This window comes from Microcaecilia unicolor, chromosome 1, assembly GCF_901765095.1.
Source record: "Microcaecilia unicolor chromosome 1, aMicUni1.1, whole genome shotgun sequence".
Taxonomy (NCBI): Eukaryota; Metazoa; Chordata; class Amphibia; order Gymnophiona; family Siphonopidae; genus Microcaecilia; species Microcaecilia unicolor.
Window position 1 is genome coordinate 452,852,647 of NC_044031.1, and position 14,303 is coordinate 452,866,949.

The 14,303-nt window shown below is 43.6% G+C and overlaps 1 protein-coding gene across 2 annotated transcripts in view; it reads right to left on the reverse strand.

The window, feature by feature from the left end:
• Positions 1-14,303, reverse strand: part of ENOSF1 (enolase superfamily member 1) — a 166,861-nt gene that overhangs the window by 70,854 nt on the left and 81,704 nt on the right. For both annotated transcript variants that reach the window (XM_030212979.1, XM_030212972.1), the window contains exons 9-10: positions 14,087-14,121; positions 11,142-11,229 (exon numbers count right to left, since the gene is read on the reverse strand). In XM_030212979.1, the coding sequence (XP_030068839.1) occupies positions 11,142-11,229; positions 14,087-14,121 (123 nt within the window). The remainder of the gene's footprint in view (positions 1-11,141; positions 11,230-14,086; positions 14,122-14,303) is intronic.

The following is a 14,303-nucleotide window of genomic DNA, read 5'->3' on the forward strand; positions in this document are numbered from 1 at the left end:
GCGATTGAAAGGTATTGAATACTTAAAAACACCATACCTCCATGATCTTTAGGCCTTTGCAACATCTGCATTGAGAGACGATGCTTCTTTCCTTGCCACAGAAACCGTTGCAATCACCTGTGGAGCAATGTTTCATCACGGTGGTGCAAATAAAGAGGGAGCATTTGAAAAACATATAACCACTTGGGGGCTAGTACCATATTAAAAAGATAGATGCGCCCTCACAATGATAAAGGTAATTTCAGCCATATATGCAATTGGCGAGCCTTATCAGTAAGAAGCCCAACAATACTATGTTGATATAAAGTATGCAAATCCATTGGTAAGTAAATTCCCAAATATTTTAATTTTATTTCTGTCCACATTAAAGGAAAATCCCCTTTCCAGGAGATCTTGATCTCTGGAAGTACAGGAAAAGCCTGAAATTTACAAAACCTGAATAACTCCCAAAATTTGCAATTAAGGATAGTAACCGAGGCAGAGCATCTTGGGGATTTATCAACGAAAGAAAAAACATCATCGGCAAATGCCCTTAGTCTCATAGGTACAGACCTGAAAACCTGGAATAGAAGATTTAGAATTAATCAATCGAAGCAATGGTTCCAGACAAAGTACAAACAATAAGGGTCAGAGAGAGCAGCCATGACGGGTGTCCGGTTATATTTCAAAAGAGGGCGCCCTTATACCATTCACTAAAAGTTGTGCCTCTGGATGAGCATATAAAGTAGTCATTGCTTACAAATACCAGCAAGGAAGAGAACTGCAAATAGATGGCACCAATTGACCTCGTCAAAAGCCTTTTCAGTGTCCAAAATGACATCTAGTGCTGGAATCTGAAAGGCTCAACAATGAGAAAGAGCTACCAATATCTTCCTAACATTATGAACTGACTGCCTGCCCAAATCCTGTTTGTGCTGAACTAATAAGAATGGGGAGATACTGTGCCAAGCAAGTGGCTAATATTTTGGCAAACAATTTAGTGTCTACATTAAGTAGAGAAATAGGTTGATAAGAGTCCACAAGATCCTGTGATTTATCTGACTTAGGGATTAATGTGATAAAAGCAGCATTAGCATATCCTCCTTCACCTCCTCCTGGTAATAAAAAAAGCAAGGGTCCCATAATCTCTGCCTACATAATCCAGTAAGAAACCCCAGTATAACCATCCGCCCCAGGGGCGGAATAGATCCGTAGAGCCTTGATCCTGTCAAAACTGTGGTCGTGATCCCTCTTTGACTCACCTTATGTCCCGATGGTCAGCTTCTGAGCTGGCTCCTGTCTGTATTGTTGTTTCTTTCCTGTGTGTTTCCAGCCTCACTTTGGTGTTCAGTGTATTTCCTGCCTCTGTCCTGTTTATAAGGAAGTGGTGGACTTCAATTCAGGGCCTTTGTAATGCCAAAGGTCTCCAGGTTAGTCCGTGTGCAGTGTAGCACTTCTGCCTTGTTCTAGTCTGTGTGCCCGTGGGCACTTCTGTCTTGATTTCTTGTTTAGGGTGCCTGTGTGCACTTCTGCTTCTGTTCTTCGTTGTTTGTCTGTGTGGGTCAGCTTTGTGTCCTGCCTAGTTTGACTTGCTTGCTCTAGTCCCCTTTACCTTCACCCTCAGCCTTAGTTCTGTTGGTTGTCTGTGTGGGTCAGCTTTGTGTCTGCCCTGTTTGTCTTTAGCTTCAGTTCCATCCTGCTTGTGTCGGCCCTGCAAGCCTTCAGGTTTAGTTCTGACCCTACTTGTGTCCGCCCAGTTTGAGAATCCTGAATCCTGTTTGTTTGAGTATCCTGAATCCTGTTCCAGCCAAGCTTGTGTGAGAATCCTGAATCCTGTTCCAGCCAAGTTTGTGTGAGAATCCTGAATACTGCTTGAGCATCCTGAATCCTGTTCCGCCAAGCCTGTTTAAGAATCCTGAATCCTGCTTGAGTATCCTGAATCCTGCTGTTCTAGCATTATCTGCCTACAGCTTCAGCTCCAGTCCTGTCTGTTCCAGCATTGCCTGCCAAGCCAAGTCCATTCCAGCATCCGGTTCCTGCCAAGCCAAGTCTGTTCCAGAATCCGGTTGCAGCCAAGCCAAGTCCGTTCCAGAATCCAGTTCCAGCCAAGCCAAGTCTGTTCCAGAATCCAGCTCCATCCTTGTTTGTTAGTCCAATCCTGGTTGGGGGGGGGGGTTTGCCTCCTGCTGCCGCTCGACGCAAGTAGGCCAAGGGCTCACGCTGTTCCAGAGTACGTGACTGTTTGTTTTGAGCCTGAGACCGTGACAGATCCTGGCCTGCACATCCTTAGCTAGTAAGGGTAGATTTTGAGCCTCTATTGCTTGACCCGATAGACTGGGCATCCTTGCCCTTCTAAAAATGGTTTGGAAATCCTTAGTGCCAGGTGAGGGTTCTCCATAATAAAGTTTCTGAAAATGTTTTAAGAAAGGGTCTGCAATACGATCAGTACGATTATGCAGCACGCCAGATGTATCTCTTAATGTTGGAACAGCCCTAGATCCACCCACAAAGTGCGAAGCACACAAGCCAACTACTTTCCTGTTTCATTCCCAAATTTGTAGAGCTTATATATGTAAAATAGCAGTGCTCACATAGTTTTTTCATGTATCAGTATGTTCAATGCAGTTCGAGTAGCTATTAAGATGTCTCTGGTCCCTGGTACCAAGGTAGCAGCATAGGCCTTTTTTGCACTATATAGCTGATATTCTAGATGTACTATGCTAGAAGCTATGATCTTTTTTTCACTTACTCACATAGGCAATAATGTCCCCCCTAATAACCACCTTTGTCATATCCCAAAACAATTATGGTTGATCCATATGTTGATAAAAAAAACAAAAAAGTAGCGTGATCATCACAACACTTCCAAAACATCGTGAAGGCGACTAAGAGATAATCAACCCTTATTAAAAAATGTAAAAAACTTAAAAGAATCGACATGGAGTCGTGTTTCGGCGAAAAACACCTACTTCAGGAGTCTACAAATTAAAAGGTGTAAACAATTACAATGCATAGAAAATGACAATGCATAAAAATATATGTGACTTATAAGAATATGAAAAATAATGACTAATAAAACAAGGAGTTTTTTTTTTTTTACAAAGACATAAAAGGCATATGCTAAAAAGATAGCGAAGATATTTACCTTTAGCAGGTATTCTCCGAGGACAGCAGGCTTCTTCCCAAAAGAGTCCAAGTTTCTAGATTCTCTACCTGGGGGCGTCGAGGCATAGTCCCTAGTGCTCTTGGCTCTTTTGAGAGCGGAGTCCACCACCATGGAATTGTGAGGCAGCTGAGACCTCATCAACCCAGGCTCACTGTGGATCCGATATTGGGATTCAGTCTTTTTCGGGATCACGGGATTAGACAGAGGGAACGACCAGTTTCGCATAAGGACTTCCTTCAGTACATTATGCAAACGAGCCATTGCAGCCTCTCTAGGCGGAGAAGGATAATCCAGGACCTCGAGCATCTCAGCCCTGGGCTCATCCTCAACCTCCATAGGGAAGGGAATAGCCGCAGCAATTTCCCAGACAAAGGAGGTAAAGGATAGACTCTCTGGTGGAGGGGAAGGTTCAGAGGGAATCCCATAGGACCTGTCAGAAGAAAAGTACCTGGGATCTTCCTCTTCCTCCCAAGAACGCTCATCTTCAGTATCAGACAAGACATCCCTCAGAGCAGTCCGAAACTGAGCCTGCCTCGACGCCGAGGAACGACTTTCTCAATGGCGGTGCCGAGAAGTCGACGCCCGCCTGGACTTCCGTGAAGCTTCCTCCACCGACGACATCGTAGGGGGAGTCAACCTGGGTAGCAGGCAGAACTGAGGTCGGGGACCTCACCACAGGCGAAGGGCCAGATGCCGCTGCAGCAGACGGTATGGAAGTCGCAAGCACCCCCGACACCGAAGCAGACTGGCGCAGCAATCCTTCCAGAAGTTCTGGAAGCAGGGCCCTGATCGCTCGTCGAGAGCTGCCGTCAGACAAGGCTGCGAGGTCGGTAAAGGAGCCGGTGGCAGAATCTGTCGAGGCTTGGGAGCAGGTAATGGGCTGCCAGAAGACTGACGCGTTGGCACCTCCTGAATAGAGGGGGAGCGATCCTCACAGCGCCGACACTTCTCGGGTGCCGATTCCCTCAACGCCCCGGAGCTCCTGGCACCGTGTGTCGAAGGAGAACAATGACGGTGCTTCTTCGCCTTCGCTCGACGCACATCATCGAGACTCCTTGGTACCGATGAGGACATGGAATCCTCATGCCTCCTAGGGGCCGGGTCCGACGAAGGGCGGTCCCGGGGGGCCTGCATAGCAGGAGGCCTCGAGGCAGATGGAGACCCACTCGATGCCTCACTGCTCCCAGCACGAATAGGTGTTTCAGCAGCCATTACCTCTGCTCCCGACGTCGATGCCTCCCTCGAAGTTGATGTCGACGCTGCTGACCTCGGTACCAATGTCGATGTTGAAGGACCGGATCGAGCCCCAAAAAGCTTTTCTCGTTGGGCTTCTCGAGACGCTTGGGTCTGTTTCTTCATACGAAGACACAGACTACAAGCAACTGGGCTATGATCGGGCCCAAGGCACTGGATACACTAGACGTGGGTATCGGTACCTGGGATGGTCCGTTGCACCAAGTACAACGTTTGAAGCTGCTGGGTGTGTTCGATGACATGGAAGAAAAAATGGCTTCGGCGAAATCAAAAGACGCAACTGTGACTGTTAAAAGAAAAAAGGCACAAAAATAAGGGAACAACCCGACCGTGCGGCGAAAACAAAGGGCTTTAAAAAGGTAGGCAGAAGTAAAGGAAACTACGGGAACCTTTTTTTTTTTTTTTTAACTGTAGAATTTAAAATAAAGAAAAATAAGGCAAAAAGCCAAACAACTGTCAAAGACTCTTTCCTGGGCCTGAGAGGAGCGCAGAAAAACTAGTGCACCTCAACGCGGAGAAAATAAAACTGAGGGAACGCGCTCACGTGACGGCTGGGAAATCAGTCCGCGTATATGTGGTGCGCGCTGCAGGCACGCCAGAAGACTTTGGCAAAACTTTTTTTATATTTTGCTTGCAAAATGCTGTCCAATTCCTGGGCCGACGCGGACGTCAACCCACATGTGAGAACAAACAGCCTGCTTGTCCTCGGAGAAAAATAATAAACATCCAAGAAAACTGTGAACTACATAGGGCTAAATAAAAAAGGACTGTAAATTGGACTATTAATATACAAAAGGGTATTAATAGAAGAGCTAAAGTGAATACAATTATTTTAGAGATGAAACCTTAATTATGTCCATCAGAAACAGAATTCAAGGTGGTCAAATGTGCATAAAAGGATGAGTAAGATTTTAATGCTAATCTGTTTGCTCTGTAAGCCAATGGATGGGGCAGCTTAGGCAAGCAAGCCAAATCAAGCCTAAACAGTGGACAATGCGAAACATAAAGAGATACATATAGAAAGATGAAGAGAAGCATGTGGAAAGGAGAAAATAGCAAAATGCACAGGGAAAACAGGAGGAATGATACGTACCTTTAAAAAGACTAGCGATAGATGAATGCACCAAGCATAAGCCTTAAAGTCCAATACAGATTGTAGAGACAAGCAAAAGAGAAAAGGTATATGTAAACATGGGATACTAGAAAATGCAGTTAAAAAGTGTCTGACAAAAGAGGACAAGAGTTCGGCTTAAAGAACGTTATAAACAAATTGTGCTGGAAGGAAAAGCTGTGAATTGTAAATGTAAACACGGGATACTGAAAAGTGTAGCTTAAATATGTGTGACAGGAAAAGACATGGGCTTGGCTTAGAGAACATTATAAACAAATGGTGCTGAAGGGAAAACTGTGAAAGGCAGTCCAGAGGTGAAATATGCTCTCAGAGAGCATCCCTAAAAGGGATCTGAAACCAAGAGGCTAGCATGAAATGGCAGAAGTGAAATGGCAGAAGGTAACTAGTACTGAAAGTGAAAACAGACTGGTTAAAAACCACGGTGCTGAGTCCTACTTTTGACAATCATCAATCAAACTGAAGAACAGTTAGAGCAGAGGCGTAGCCAGACCTCGCCGGGAGCGGGGGCCACAGCCCGAGGTGGGGGGGGGGCACTGTTTAGCCACCCCCCCCCCCCAGCTGCCACCGCCACCACGATCCCCTTGAAAATCCCTTCCTGCCACCAACCCTCCCCCGCCGTCGCTGCCCGCCCCGCCGCCACATTGGACCCCCCCTGCCGACGTAAGGCGTCAGAAACAGCTGATCATAACCAGGAAGTTCCTTGAACGAAGGCGCTACTCTGGCGCTGAAAAGACTCTCTTCGGCTGGCCCGGCCAGCAAACAAGGTATCGGATGCGGCGGCGGGGCGGGCGGCGACGGCGGGGGAGGGTTGGTGGCGGGAGGGGGGGTTCAAGGTGATCGTCGGCAGGGGGCCAGGGCCAAATCTACTCAGGCCCCACGTAGCTACGCTACTGGGTTAGAGAAATGAGGGTGGGAGGGAGAAAATACAAATTCCTGATGACAAAGCAGAAGAAGTGTATAGAAGTGAACAACAATAGGGAGTTACTCAAACGAAGCGCTTTTTTTGAGGGGGTACTGAGTACTGGCACCTTTTCCATTGTCGGCTAAAATTGACCCATGGACCCCAAGTTTTAATGAAAAATCTCAGGCTGAACACATCAATTCTGCCTTGTCATACGTTCTGTGACTGGCTGCAGGGAGCCTGGTTATTGTGGGGTGGGTCCCACAGTGATCACCCCATCTGTGAAGGGTGGCCAAGCATTTGAGTACCGGCACCTTTTTTGCTAGAAAAAATGCACTGCTCAAACGTTTTTCATAGAACTGTTAAGTCTGTGTTTTATTCTGTTGTTCATCAATAAAAACTATTGAAACATAAAAACCACGGTGCTGAGACAGGCTAAAACTGACAGATGAATACACGGAGGAAGTGAGGAAAAACAACCCAAGAAGAAGGGTTAAACAGAAAAAAGGCAAGGCAAATAGAAAAGGTAAACGTGTGAGAAGAGTCAATCTCAGTAGTGCTGAACAAAAAATGCTGAGGCAGCGATGAGAACAGTGATGCCGGTAAGGCTATTTAAAGTAATGAAAAGACTGCAAAAAAGGGGGCATAACCAAACAAACCAAAGACGTGATGTAAGCACACACGTAATGACATGCAATGCAGAAGGGGCGGTGTGAGCAAAAAGCAAAAATAATGACTTTTATCTTTCCCCTTGTAGCAGATCTATTTTCTCCACTTTTGTTGGTTTTTTTACTTGATCTATATGTTGACCATTAGTGGTGATATAGTCCATTTCTCATGCAAATACTTAATAAAATCTTTGTTATGTACCAAATACATGGGAAACTTCCAATTCATTGGTGTCTTACAATAGCTAGGAACCTCTAAATCAAGCCAGACCATAGAATGGTCAGAGATCACTTCTGACCCTATAGTAGCAGACTGGACTGCCATAAACAATGACCTACTAATTAAAATGTAATCTAGCCTGGAGAGAGTGTCATGTGCCCAGAAAAGATGAGTAAAATCACATTCTCCAGGGTACAACAATCTCTATGCATCAACAACATCTAAGGTGTAACCAAACAATTCCAAGGAACTTTTCCCCTCTCGGACTTGCAACAATTCCCTTGGCATACATACATAAGCATATTCATATCCCCCACTACTATCAATTGTGTGTTGAGATAGGGGGCCAATCTCTTCAACTGAGAAGGGTAAAAGGAGGGGTCCCTCGGAATTCGGCCATAAATTACTAATAAATGCACCTCTCTACTCTGCAACTAAAACTTTTAAAGTATATCTGCCACTAGGATCGGCGAATACAGTCTCGGTTTTATAGGCCAAAGTCTTCCTAAAAAGGAAGGCCACCCCTCCCTTCCTACCACCAGAGGATGCAAAAAAGACTTCTCCCTCCCAGCTTTTTGCTAGGTTTCCTACAAGCAACATCTACCCCAGCTTTATTTAAAGCGCTCAAACTCTTTGTCCTCTTTACAGGCAATGCAATGCCTTCTACATTCCAGATGACAATTTTACAAGATTGAACACTCATGGAGGTTTCCAACTAAAGGGAAAGCCATACCAAAAGACAACATAAGAAATAATCGATGGATGCCCAACCTTCACCCCCCAATACAAAATATGCAAGGGCCAGGTAGAGATCAACCACAGCAGAAAAGAAACCTTAAACAAGAACTATGCCTGAAAGAACCCATCTGCAAGTCCTTGTGGTTCCAATTCCACCCCACACATCAACTCCACAGCCAGCAGTAAGTAAACTGACTAAATCTAATCACTCTAACTCACTCTACTCCATTATTCCTCATTATTCATCAACTTCACATTCCTAAAACTCTCTTCCCACTACTATTTCCATCCCTCCCCCCTCCAGCCTTGCATCATCCTCATGAACTCCCACCACACTTCAAATGGTAGAACAGAAAGATAACCGCTTGAAATGCAGACTGCCCCACACCCAGCCCCCATCCCGGAAGAAAATAGCTCATCACAGAATTATCCCACAGAGCATAAAACTTAGACAATGATCATGTCCGGTTACCAGACAGAAAACTCAATGTACATCAAAGATATACAAATTTAAAGAACAAAACAGAACCGTGGTCTCTATCTCTATTCCCGGACATACACAATTACTGCACCCGCTCTTGAGTTGGGGTAAAAGTATCATACGTGCATCACTGTCTATTTGCATAAATTTTAAGAATAGCAGGATATAACATGAAGTATACTTTCTTCTCATGTAAGTTTACACAGAGCAGAGTATATTTCCTGCTACACTCCTGAAGTGCAACGGAGTAATACTGGAAAATCTTTATGCTTTTTCCTTCATATTTCAGTGGAGACAGAGATGCTTGTGAAGATCAAGGGAGAGATGGATGACAGGGAGATCCTGGAGGAAAACCTGTTACAGTCTGCCATAAATTGGGGAGAATATTCACCTTTCAGCATGACAAAGATCCTACGCACAAAGCAAAAACAATGGGCTAGCTCAACAAGAAGAAAGTGAATGTCTGAGTGGTCTAGTCAAAGCCCAGATCTGAACCCAACTGAAAATCTGTGGCAAAGACTTGAAGTTCATAGAGAGGGGCATAATCAAAAGGGGCGCCCAAGTTTTCCTGAGGACGTCCTTGCAGGACGTCCCGGCGAAGGGGCAAGAAAACCCGTATTAATCGAAACAAGATGGGCGTCTATCTTTCATTTCCAGAACAGGGTCGGGGACGCCCAAATTTTGACATTTAGGCCGTCCCTAGAGATGGTCGTCCTTAGACTTGGTCATTTCTGATTTTCGGCGATAATGGAAAATAAGGACGCCCATCTCAGAAACAACCAAATGCAAGCCCTTTGGTCGTGGGAGAAGCCAGCATTTGTAGTGCACTGGTCCCCCTCACATGCCATGACACCAACCGGGCACCCTAGGGGGCACTGCAGTGGACTTCAGAAAAAGCTCCCAGGTACATAGCTCGCTTACCTTGTGTGCTGAGCCCCCAACCTCCCCCCCACAAAACCCACTACCCACAACTGTACACCACTACCATAGCCCTTATGGGTGAAGGGGGGCACCTAGATGTGGGTACAGTGGGTTTTAGAGGGCTCCCATTTACCACCACAAATGTAACAGGTGGGGGAGATGGGCCTGGGTCCGCCTGCCTGAAGTGCACTGCACCCACTAAAACTGCTCCAGGGACCTGCATACTACTGCAATGTACCCGAGTATGACATTTGAGGCTGGCTTAGAGGCTGGCACAAAATATTTTTAAAGTTCTTTTTTGAGGGTAGGAGGGGGTTAGTGACCATTAGGGGAGTAAGAGGAGGTCATCCCCAATTCCCTCTGGTGGTCATCTGGTCAGTTCAAGCACCTTTTTGTGCCTTGGTTGTAAGAAAACCTGGACCAGGTAAAGTCATCCAAATGCTCGTCAGGGACGCCCTTTTTTTTTTCATTATGTGTTGAGGACGCCCATGTGATAGGCACGCACAAGTCTTTCCTTCACTACGCCTCTGACACGCCCCCGGGAACTTTGGTCATCCCTGCGAAGGAAAGCAGTTGGGGACGCCCAAAATCGGCTTTCGATTATGCAGATTTGGGCGACCCTGTGAGAAGGATGCCCATCTTCCGATTTGTGTCGAAAGATGGGCGTCCTTCTCTTTTGAAAATAAGCTTGAGAGGATCCCAACCAACATGAAAGAGTTTGAGCTATTTGGTAGACAAAAGAGCAAAAACTACTCCATCTCACTATACAAACTTGACAGACAACTTATACTAAACAATATATGGCTGTTAGTCATAAAAAAAAAAAAAAAAAGTACTTTCCACCAAGTACCACTCTGTCAACAGTGTGAAGAATTCCTGCTTTCTTATTCTTAGTTACTTTTTAGGTATTTTTATGAATTTTTCTTTCACGCTGAAAGCATAAGTAGGTTCAGTAGCTCAGTGAATTAAATTGTACTTTATGCATTTTGAATGATATTTTTAGACTAAATGTGAAAAATGTACAAAAATCTGAGGATATTAGCAAGGCACTGTACATACTTTTAAGAGTAGTATGGCCACAATAACTGCATGTCATAAGAATCAGAGGAATCCACCCTAGTCTTTAGCTCTCACTTCAAAACACTTAGTAAGTTTCTCAATAAGAAAATCATTGAACAGCAGTTCAACCGGACAAGCCCATCTGTTCTTTCTGACTAGGAATTAAGTGATTGTCATATTCAGTAACAATGTTTTGCCATCAAAAGCAACAGAAGCCCAACCACTCCATTTAAAATCCAGGAGAACATGCCTGCAAAGAAAACCAAGTTTTTTTATTGGGCACTTCAGCATTGGATTGCAACCCATCCTGTCTCCAGACCCAGCTTCAGGTAGGCAACTGCAGTAGGCACCAAAAACTAAAAATGTCAAGTAGCCATGCTAAAAGGGTACCTATCTTCACCTATCTTAGGACCATCCATTGGTGCCCATCACTGTACCATTCTGGCCCACCATCTCTCCTGCCCCGTGTTTTAATCTTAAGTGAGCCCCTTGTCTGTCTGCACTCCAAAGAAGGAACCCTGCCCTCACCCTTCAGTCCTGCCTAAGGATGCTAAAATTTTAAATCTGGTCCTCCATGTTTCTATCTTCAAACCGTATTAACACAAATTAAATTTATATTCACCAAGAGATTGTCAGGTCCAATCATTTCTCTTATAAGTTTACACCTGCGAATATCATCTGGCAGATCTGCACCAACTTTAACTTTAAACCTAAAAATATAAATGTAATAGTTTAGCACAGTTACCCTATGAGAGCAATATTTATGTGACAGTACAGGTTAATGAATTTTCTGTTTGTTTTGGCAGTCCTATTCCATCAAGATCACAATTTGTCTCATTCACTTTTCATCTTTAATACTGTTATTTTTATATGTTGCATTTGTATCCCACATTTTCCCACCTATTTGCAGGCTCAATGTGGCTTACAATGTTCTGTCATGGCATTCGCCATTCCAGGGCAAGGATACAATTGGTATTACATAGAAGCATGGATGTTATAATTGAATTAAGCAGACAGATATAGTGAGAAATCATTCAGAATATAAGGTAGAGTAGTGATATGTTACAGTTTTAGTTATTGATCATTGTTGTAAGCCTTGTTGAAGAGATAGGTCTTTAGAGATTTACAAAAGTTAGTTCGTTCAAAGATTGTTTTTAAGTTGAGTGGCAGTGCATTCCACAACTGCGTACTCATGTAGGAAAAGTTGGACGCATGTGTTAGTCTGTATTTTAGTCCTTTGCAGCTAGGGAAGTGAAGATTGAGGAATGTGCGAGCTGATCTTTTAGCATTCCTGGGCGGCAGATCGATAAGGTCTGACATATAGGCCGGGGCGTCTCCGTGAATAAGTTTATGAACTAGGGTGCATACCTTGAACGTGATACGTTCTTTGAGAGGAAGCCACTGTAGTTTTTCTCTTAAGGGTTTTGCGCTTTTGTATTTTGTTTTTCCAAATATGAGTCTGGCTGCACTGTTCTGGGCTGTTTGAAGTTTCTTGATGATTTGCTCTTTACAGCCAGTGTAGAGTGCATTGCAGTAATCTAGATGACTCAGCACCATTGACTGTACTAGGTTGCGAAAAATGATCCTTGGGAAGGAAAGGTTTTACTCTTTTGAGTTTCCACATTGAATGGAACATTTTCTTAGTTGTATTTTTCACATGACTTTCAAGTGTAAGATTTCGGTCAATGGTAACTCCTAGAATTTTCATGGTATTAGAGACGGGAAGGGAGATGTTTGGAGTGGATATTGTAGTAAATTTACTTGTGTTATATTGTGAAGTGAGTATAAGACATTGTGTTTTTTCTGCATTAAGTTTTAATTGAAATGCATCCGCCCACGAATGCATGATTTGAAAGCTTTGGTTGATGTCGTTGGTGATCTCCTTTAAATCCTGTTTAAACGGAATGTAAATCGTGACGTCATCTGCATATATATATATATGGATTGAAGTCATGATTGGATAGTAACCTGGCTAAGGGTGTCATCATTAGATTGAAGAGGGTTGGCGAGAGGGGAGATCCTTGAGGTACTCCACATTCAGGTGTCCATGGAGCTGACATATTCGAGTTAGATATAGTTTGGTAAGATCTTGTAGTCAGGAAGCCTCTGAACCAATTAAGAACGTTACCTCCGACTCTGAAGTATTCTAGGATGTGTAGTAATATTCCATGGTTAACCATGTCGAAAGCACTGGACATGTCAAATTGTAAGAGGAGTATGTTGTTGCCGTTTGCAATTGCTTGTTTGAATTTAGACAGGAGAGTAACTAGTACTGTTTTGGTACTATGGTTAGACCTAAATCCTGGAGAATCATGGAGGATTGAGAATTTATTTAATTAGTTGGTAAGCTGTGTTATCGTAAGTGGCATTGAATATTTTGCTATATACATTCTTCTCCTTGTTTTAATTTTGAAAAAGAACCAAAACATATTGTGACAGATCACTACCCTTTCTTTTCCTACTTCAGGAGGTATGCTGCCTCACTACTTTGATATGTCCAAGTATTTTCGGAACTGGACACTTACCACTAAATAGCGATCAGACAGAAATAATGAGAGAAAACTGAAGTAGTTCACATTTTTTTCCTCATTTAACAACAACACTTCATTTTGCTCTACAAAGAGGGCTACTATATACGTCATGGATAGAGAGGTAAAGCTACTTGCTCTTTCTTAGGCTGCACCAAGAGAGAAATCCAGTTTCAATACCAATGGAAGACATCTTATGCTGTTATAAACACACTCCATTAGCATGTTACTTCACTAATCATGCTAAAAGTACTGTTAACCAAAAGAGGACAGGTAATCTGTACATATCATATGGATAAATAGAAGGAGCAGATCACATATCAAAGAAAGAAAATCTTTATTCATAATAAGAAAAAAAATCTCATATCAAGGTTCCCTGACATGGGCATGTTTCACCCACCACTGAGCTATGTTCAGAACCTATAACAAACTTTCCATACCAGACCATCTCCTTCTCCTCTGCAGCCAGCAGAGGCAGTGATCATGGTTACAGAGAAGGGAGCAACACTCTGTGGTGACAGGGGAAGAAGCAGAAAGCTGCATTTCCAGCTTGGGCCAGTGGCATCAGTAATCACAATGAAAGTACAGGTAGGTTCAGGATGTAAAGGTACCGATTGCCAGTTGGGGAGAGGGAAGCAGACCTGCAACATTTCTAGCTTGTTTTGCTCACAACAATGATTACTGGGAAAAGGAAAAGCAGAATTAAAGAGTGCTGATATGTATTTCAAGTACTTGGCTTTCTGTGTTGCACTCTGTAACAGCATGCTTTCCTTTTGTCAACTGTTTGGTGGCATACCTCCCCATTCTCTTGGAGACACACCAGTTGAAAACTGTTGATTGAGGTATTGAGAGTGTCTCTTAATGAAATGTTGCAAAAAAATGTTGTATTCTATAAGAAGTAGTGATAATGATCTTTGATAAATCACATTTTAACAAATATTTGATTCCTGAGCAAATTTAGTTAACAACATATGACAGTTGGTGTAACCCAATTTTCTACCATTTTGCTTCCTCTAGAAAAAGGACACGTTACGCTTACCTGGTCCAGCCATCCTTCAGTGCTCCTGCACACAGCTAGGCAGAAAGATAGAGAGATTTTAATGTTATAATTGTGAAACCAAAGTATGCATACTACTGTAACTGAATGCAAATTTGAGTAGGGAAGGGAATGGCAAACTACCCTGCTAATAATCCGCCACGAAACCGTCACTCTAGTTTTAGCCCCCATAAGTCATTCACAACTTGATACTTGCGTA